At 57.1% G+C, this 8,234-nt stretch overlaps 1 protein-coding gene across 2 annotated transcripts; it reads right to left on the bottom strand.

The window, feature by feature from the left end:
- Positions 1–2,067: 2,067 nt before the first annotated feature.
- Positions 2,068–7,738, bottom strand: LOC121059359 (pepsin B-like). Of its 2 annotated transcripts, none has more exons than XM_040536128.1 (9): positions 7,615–7,738; positions 5,099–5,252; positions 4,613–4,730; positions 3,908–4,026; positions 3,373–3,572; positions 3,114–3,236; positions 2,801–2,945; positions 2,406–2,504; positions 2,068–2,235 (listed from the first exon to the last, which is right to left on the bottom strand). In XM_040536128.1, the coding sequence occupies exons 1-9, from the start codon at positions 7,635–7,637 to the stop codon at positions 2,068–2,070; spliced, it is 1,149 nt and encodes a 382-aa protein (XP_040392062.1). In that variant the 5' UTR covers positions 7,638–7,738. The 2 variants fall into 2 exon arrangements, with proteins under 2 accessions (XP_040392062.1, XP_040392061.1); XM_040536127.1 differs by lacking the exon at positions 7,615–7,738 and adding an exon at positions 5,555–5,669.
- Positions 7,739–8,234: the final 496 nt, after the last annotated feature.

Here is an 8,234-nt window from a genome sequence, read left to right as displayed (position 1 = left end):
CATGGGGCAGCAAGACGTCGGGGACTCACCTCACCTTCCCTTCCACGGGCTGCAGGCAGAGCAGGGCCAGCAGCAGCCTCCCCATGGCTGCGGTGACGGCGGCTCCACCACGTCCCCGCTGCGCCCACCTGGTGCCAACACATCCCACGCACTTCTCTCCGCGGTTTGCTACCTTACTCGGGCGCCTGGGTGCTACCAGGCCGGCCAGTTTGGTACCGAAATCAAATACAGGACATCTGATAAGAAGCACGATTCTGTTGTTTTCCAGAGGCTAAGGTATTTTCTCTTTCCACTAGCTCAGTCTTTCCAGGAAACAAAGGCAATGTGTGCCTTCATATCACATGGAAATTCCCGACGCTGGTGACCTTCCTTCAACCTCTCCACGCAGCCAAAATTTAGTGAAGTGGTGCCGCAGCCTGCCGTATTTCTTCTGTGCAAGCCCACGGCATGTTTTACATCCTCCAGCTGGCACCAAACAGTAGGGGTGGGTTTTCAGCACCATTCTGAGCCTCCTGGGCAGCAGCACGTGGCCCCAAAACATCTCGCTTCCCTGGCATTTGTCCTTTCTTCCCCTTCTGCCCCTCGGTGCCCTATAGCCCTGCTAATGCCCCCCCAAGAAAACCGAGAGGGGGGCTAGAAATTGCTCCATATAGCAGCCCTGGAAGGCGTTTTACCCACCCAGCTCCAACCACTCAACCAGCTCCAAAAGACCAAAGACACTTGGATTCACAGCAGCTCATTAGCTGTTACCCCAAGGATGCTCAGGTGCGTTAGGGACGATGGGTCCCCACGATGACTGTCCCCGTGTCCCCATCAGCCCGGCAGCCTCATCTGCACAGGCCGTGGTGCAGATTTTTTCCCTCTTTTTGGGGACGAGCCAGGCAGGGCTGTGCTGCCGGAGCAGCTGCGGCTCCCCGAGACCTCCACGCTTTGTTGCACGGCGCAGAAATGCCCTTCCCTGCGATCTGCTCCCGTCTAATCTCCATATCGCTGCGCTCAGCCTGTGTCAATATTTTGACACAAAGCACGGAGGAGTTTGTGTCCTTTCTCTGCTGAGATGACAGAGCTATTAATATATCTGATAACGAGCCCCGGTGATAAAGAGCTTCTAAGAAACAAGTCTGGATCCCAGGAAAGCGGTGTTACCCGAGCCTCCTGCTGCTCTCCGCTTGCTGCAGAAGACACTGCCCTCTCCCAGGTGCCAGGAACGGCTCCCTCCTGCCCCAGCCTGTGCCTCCCAATGCTCTGGCTATTGCCTTACCTGATCAAACGGGATTTAGGGTCAGCTGGACAGCATGGCTAACCTCAACTGGGCTCGTATCCCACTCTGACCTCACCACGGGTCTTTGCTAAGCCATATCCAGAGGCATGGGAGATCGCTCGCTCCCCACACACATCCCTGGGGGGGGTTTCCAAATGCCCAAAGCAGGAGGGACAGAGGTGGGGAGCACCCGGCCCCGCTGCTGGGGCTCGGCTCTTTGGTCCTCAGCTGCTCACATGCACGCACAGCTGCACCAGTATCAAGCAGAGCCAGCTTTTGGGGAACTCCTCAGGGAACCCCTCTCCCTGGGGCCGTGTTTGCTGTTTTACACCAACACCATCTGTGTTTAAGACCCCCCCCAGCTGGGCTGCAAAGCCTCATGGAGAGGCTGGGCACCTTTGCACCCAGGAGCTCAGCAGCACTGCCTCCAAGCACGTGCTCAGTAATTCCCTACGGATAAAGGCTGAGTCTCTGTCCCATCAGCTGCTGGGGGCAGACAGCGTGCTGTAAGCACTGGATTTGAACAGGGACAGCTCTCCTGCTGCTTTCCCCGTGCTGACTTTGCAGAAAGCTGCCCAGAAGCGTGTCACAGCGCTTTGCTTGCTGTCGGAGACACACGAGCCCTCAGCTGGCGCCCAGCCCTCGCTTAGCAAACGCAGCGCAGAGGCACTTGCAGGTGCTGTGGTTTATTGGCAACGGGAGACAGAGAACAATCTCACGCAGAAACCTTGGAGAGACAGAGGTCACGTAAGGGAGCATAAAGGCCCGTAGGGACCCCACAGCACTCCACCAAGGCTCGCTGGATTTCACTGCCCCCTCCTCTTTGCCGATGGGGCGAAGCCGACGCGGTTGTTCGCCATGTCGAAGACGGTGTAATACTCCTTGAGGAAGACGTCACCCAAAATCCAGAGCGGCTGCCTGTTCTGGGAGGGCAGGTAGGTAGCCTCGATCCCAACGGTGCAGTAACCATTGCTCTGCAAGGGGGAATAACGGGGAGTCAGGGCCTCGGAAAGCACCAGCACCCTGCAGCAGGGTGGGATCTGCTCGTACAGGGAGGGAGAGCATCGCTGTCCCCCCCAAAAAAAACCCACCAGGTCCTTTCCCTTCGGGACCCAGCAGGGGGAGGCAGCTGGGTGATACATACGTTGAGGATGTAGGCAGAGGGGTACAGCGGGAACGACGTGCCATTGATGACGAAGGTGATGGTGGGCAAGTTGTGGACCTGGCTGCAGTCAACGGCATACTGGGGAGAGAGGGTGACGGGGAGCTTTCTTAGGGTGATGTGGAGCTTAGGGTGACGGGGAGCTTTCTTAGGGTGACGGGGAGTTTAAGTTGATGGAGAACTTAGGGCTGGAGCAGCACCAACCACGAGAGGTGGCCCGCGCTGCGCAGCGCCCTGGCCATGCACCAGGCTGCCTGCAGCACCGTGCTCTGCAGACACCGCAGGGTTTTTGCAGGATCTGTTCAAACCCAGGGTTTCTGGCTCATTTGCAAGCCCCCCTGCTCCGTGCCCGCCTCCGAAGGAGGCCCAGCACTTACGCCGTAGCTGGTCTCCTGGGCGCCCACGGCCTGCAGGAAGCTGTTCATGTACTGCTGGGGCACCGTGAGCAGGAACGTCCCCGTGTCCACGATGGCCTGGCAGCCCTGGCTACACCAGCCCCTGGCCGAATGTCCGATGGCAAACCTGGGGAGAGAAAAGGGGGAAATATGTTGCTCTAAGCACCTACGGGCAACAGAACCTGTCTCGGCTGCGTCTGAAAGCCTGGGAGCCTCCAAGATGCAAAGCTCAGCCCTTGGCTCGGGGCTGGGTTTCCCAAGTGGGTGATGCCCTTCGGGGACGAACGCAACTCACTTGTTAATCGCCACCTGCCAGTACAGCTCCTGGGTCACCGGCGCCCACACGATCTCGCCGGTGAACAGCCTCCTGTCCACTCCTCCGAGAATGAGCTCCCCCCCGTAGTTGTAGGTGGGGTGGCTGCGAAAACAACGGGGTTAGAGCTGCAGAGAGCGAGCCACGATGCGCACGGATCAGCAAGGGATAAATTCACAAGGAAGCAGCGTGGGGACGGTCAAAGGGACACATGCATGTGGGACATGCAGGCAGGTTTTACCGGGAGAAGTAGAAGCTGAAGATGGGCTGGGTGAGCTGGTTCTGCTGCAGCATGCCCTGCAGCACGGTGGGCGTCCCTCCCACGGCCAGCGAGGGGTAAGCCATGCCCAGGATCCCGTCGAATTGGGCGTAGTAGAAAGGCTGGGAGGGCTCGTTCTTGCTCAGCCCGAACTCCTGGTTTCTGACCTTGATGCTCTGGATCTGGAGGGGATGGGGATGCCACGTCAGCCGTGATGGTGCAAACCCAAAGAGTGCAAGCCCGGAGAGCACACTGCAAGCCCACAGCTGGTGAAAACATCACCGGGCACCTGGCAAAACCACTAGGAATCAGTTTTTAAAAAGGTAAAACCCCAGTTGGGTAACTGAAGGGCGCAATAACCACTTTATGCTGGTCCTACCCATCTCAGGACCTGGTTTGTGCAAATCTTGTCTACACGAGACACGAGACCTGCCCCCCAGGTTCTCCAGGCTTCTCCAGAAGCCGCCCCCCAGGCTCTTTCCATCAGGGAACTCAGCCGGAGCAGGGCTGTGCCCACCTGCAGCGTGTCGTAGCCCAGCATCACCATCAGCGAGCCGCTGCCATAGGACAGGCTGTAGGTCTGGCTGTTGTTGATGAAGGTGGAGGAGGCACGGGGGTTGAACTTGGCGTGATTTCCTGCGTGAGGTGAGGAGGTGAGGGAGCTCCTGGGGATGCTACCGCCCGGTATCGCACCGGGGGGTCTCACCGGCAGGGCCGCAGGATAACGCCCAGGGAGGGAGCAGGTCAGGCTGGGGATCTGCCCTGCGGCTGTTTCCAAGGCAGGCAATTTTGCATCCCTGTTTTCTCTGCATCCCCTCGAGGGAATGACCATGGTGATCATAACCCCGTCAGATTCCCAGTGTGAGCTCTTAAATCCCCGTGGCTGCCCGCAGCCAGCGCACGACAGTGGATGAGAACTACAGGCGAGCAGGCACCAGCTCCTCCAGCCACAGCTCTGCTCTCCCCTCCGTCCATCCACGGAGAGCCAAGCACCAGCACTGTGATTTCAGCACCCTGAGGACACCCACAGCAGCCACAGAGATTTGGACACCATCATTAGCCAGCCACATAAAGGGAAAGGGCTCTGCATCCTCAGAAAGCCCCAGAAAGGCAGTAGGGTTAATTTTGGGGCTGACGTTGTGATTTTTCCCATGTGGTTGGACTAAGCTGTGCTCCGGGGGGGGCTTTGTGCAACGCAAGCATTGCCCCTGCCGGTACTCACTGCAAGCCGGCGTCTGGCACAGGGTGGAGGGCACCCAGAAGTCGGAGGAGCCGGTGTCGAAGAGCACCAGGAAGTTCTGCGGGGGGGTCCCAATGCTGATCTCCCCGAAGTAGGACGACTGCGGACAAGAGGCAGGATGTCCCCACGGCCCCGGGGATGGCAATGGGACAGGCTTTCACCTCCCAGCCCTGTGTCGGGACCCAGCACTTTTCAGGGATGCTGGAAAACCCAAGCTCACTCTTATAGGAGCAAAGTAGGTGGAAGGGACTGAACGGCCACCCTGCTTTTGCTCCCAGATAAAGTGATATGAAGTATTTCTTTTGTTGCATATAGAAAAGTACAGCTTTTCAGGCTGGGAGAAAACTTTTCTAAAATCTAACACAGAAGCTTAAGAACGAGTGAGAAAAAGAAATCTCACGCCCCTGGAGGCTCACGGGCGGACAGCTTGCTCCAACAGCTGGAAGCAAAGGGGGAACCTGTACTCACATCCAGATGGCTGGCCATCGGCTCGTACACAGCGTATTCGTGCTTGAATTGGTGTCTCCTGGCTGGGTCGTGCTTCATTTTCTTCAGGTAGTTCTCCAACACACCCGCCTCCCTCATCGCCTCCCGTGCGGACTTGCATTTCTTCAGTTTGATCCTGCACAGAGGGGGAAAATAAAAAATAAATTTAAAAGCAGGAAATCAGGAGACTGGACATTTTCAGATGACGCCTCCTCTGGGATCCATGAGCCGTCTGCTCGGCTGCTGGGTGCTGCTCCAGGGTCCCCTCCTAGCCAGGGACACATTCTGGGCTGGTGCTGGTGCAGAACGATGGCTCATGGCGAGGCACAAGGCCAGATGCGCACAAAAACACCTTATCCTCGGCTAGCACAGCACACGGGGGGCTACAAACCCGGCCGGGCTCTGCTTGCTGAGCTCTTCCCGCTCCCGCAGACCCACCTCACCAGCCCCTCTGAGAGCTGGAGGCACAGCATGGCCAGGATGAGCCACTTCATGGTGCTGGCACCCACGGCTCCGCGCATCCCCTCCGCAGGCTGCAGCAGCTGGGTGAGCCACCCGGGCTCCTGGCTTTATAGTGGCAAGCAGTGACCCCCCCTTATCTGCTGACCTCCGTTTTCCATTACCAGAACCTGTAACCCCAGCTTGAAGGGTTTCTTTGTATTTGGGGCCACGAGGATCTGGGGAATTTTGTGTCCTTAGCAGGGCGCCCAGATGAGAACAGAGCGACTCGCGCCTTCAGTGGCCACATCAAAGCATCGCCATCGGCTAAGGGGCCGGTTCTTATCGCAGCGGGGAGAGGAGTTATCAAAAAGTCAGCACGCTGGAGCCGTTTTCTCTCAAACCTGTTCCACCCTTCCCAAAACAAAGGAGCTCACAGCTCGCGGCGCGGGGAGGAACCTCGGTGCTCTTTTGCCTCCCTTTCAGCCGCCCAGGCACACCGAGCTCCGCCACGAGGAGGTTCTGGCGTGGAGGAGCAGTGGGTACTGGAGACAAGGCTTTTCCAGAGCCCGTTGCAGGGCTCTGCTGCCCACCCAGGGGCTCGGTGAGCCCACGAGGTTCCTTCTCCTGCCTCCTTCTAGGTGGCCTCAGCACCCCTCTGCCTCCTGCTCCGTCCTTCTCCGCTCCTTCAGCAGCTTCACAGTCCTTCGCTGTCCAAGTCCAGCCGGTTTCCATCCGCTTTCACACTGGTTAGGACAAAAATCACTTAAAAAAAATTATATGTATATATGAGGAACAACGGATAAAATATATATACATGAGGAATAATGGATGGGCATTCATCCTGGGTTGAAAAGCAGGTGCTGTACTACCTGCCTCGGGGACAGCTAACGCCCTGCGGAGGGAGAGCTCTAGGGCATGAAGATGCAGCTTCACACATGGGGTCCTCACCCCGGCACTGAAGGTCAGGAAATTGCTGGTTTGCATTTTTTTTATAATTTTTTTTTCCCTGTGAAACAAGAGACCCGCAAACACAGATCTCCCAAATGGCCAACAAACACAGCAAATGGACCAAAATGTTTTCGGTTATAACCTAAACATTTTCTAGCAGCAGGAAAACTGAGAAGTTTTGTGTAAAGCCACACCTATGGAACTTCCTACGGGAACACAGGTGGTGATACGTGACCGGGTGACACCGGGACGTCACCCCAGGGCAGCTGGTCCCCACTGAGCCCACGGGGGCAGCTGAACCCTCCGTGTTTTTGTGAATCTGCCCAGAAGCGTGCAAGCAGCTGCTGAGCACGATGCTTTACCCCATTAGCAATCACTGGGGGATAACCAGGCAGGGAATCCCACAGCTATGTAACCGCTCTCCGTGGCATTCAGCATCCCCCGTGCTAAAAACCAGTTTATGTAGAGCAGATTGCAGCTGAAAACAACAACTCACGCCCCTGCCCTGTCCCTGTGCCATCCTGCAGACTCGCCCACAGCACCAGGACACCTCCAGGAGCCACAGCAGGGCCCGGCCAAGACAAACCCAGCCTGGAGGCGATGCCCCCACAGCTCAGCACCCCGTGCCCCCCTGGGACCCTGTGCCGAGCAGCCCGGCTCTTTGCTGCCCTCCGTTATCTGCTGCTACTGCGGCGCTCATCCCGTGTCGGCGCTGTGCGCATATTTCACTCCCCCGGGAGCACCAGGAAGCGCGTGTCCTTTGCTGGATATTGAGACTGTAGTAAAGCAATTATCTTGTTTGCTAGCAGGATTGATAGAAAGATCAACTTATTAAGATTGGATAAAAAGCAAGTTCTGGCTGAAAGCAAAGATCGGTTATCAAAACGTCAATATACCGAGTGTTATCTGCAGGTCCCCACGGGGACTCGGGCTTGCCAACAGACAAAGGAATAAGGTGCCCTCTACAGCACGCACCAACATTCTACTTTTGGCACTTCTTGACCCCAAAAATATTAGATGGGGTTCGTTTGCTGAGGGATTTAGGCAAATTACGGGGTTGCAGTTTCTGACATCGGTGGCCATGCGTCCTTGCACGGGGCAGCGCTCACCTGCACTGCTGAGCACGGGGCATCTCCTTGCACCAGGCTCTGACCACGTCCCTCTACTCACTTTTGGTTTCCTTTCCAGAAGTGTTGATGCAACATCCCAGCTCAGCCATGAGCCATGTCCGCCCCAGGAGCCGTCCTTGCAGAGCAGTCAGGAGAACTCCACGGCCCCACCGCTGATGGTGCAAGAACAGCAAGAGAGGAGCCGTCAGCAGATGTCCTGGCCACCCTGAGGGCACAGACATCTTTGACACGAGCCAACAAATCCCCTTCCACCAACAGACCGCCAGCCCCTAAAGAGACAGCTACCACAGAATCACAGAATATTAAGGATTGGAAGGGGCCTTGAAAGATCATCTAGTCCAATCCCCCATCCACCACCTCACAAAAGCTCTCAGAGCCTTGCACCAGACTGGAAATGGCTCTAAAGTGGCGGCCAGCCTCCCCCGTGAGCAGAGACCTTTCCAACCACCCCGAATTTCCTGGTCTGCTCCAGGCTCTGCCCTACCGATGGCAGAAATGCAGAGAGGTGACCGGTCCCAGCTCCGAGGCAATTTGCCACCCCAGCTCCCAAGCCTCTGCCCAGCCACAAAATGCTGCTGTTTGTCCCAGAAAACGAGAGC

The sequence above is a fragment of the Cygnus olor genome, chromosome 24, assembly GCF_009769625.2.
Source record: "Cygnus olor isolate bCygOlo1 chromosome 24, bCygOlo1.pri.v2, whole genome shotgun sequence".
In the NCBI taxonomy this organism is placed as follows: domain Eukaryota; kingdom Metazoa; phylum Chordata; class Aves; order Anseriformes; family Anatidae; genus Cygnus; species Cygnus olor.
Note: the sequence above shows the minus strand (reverse complement) of the source record. Positions and strands in the feature narration are given on the sequence as shown.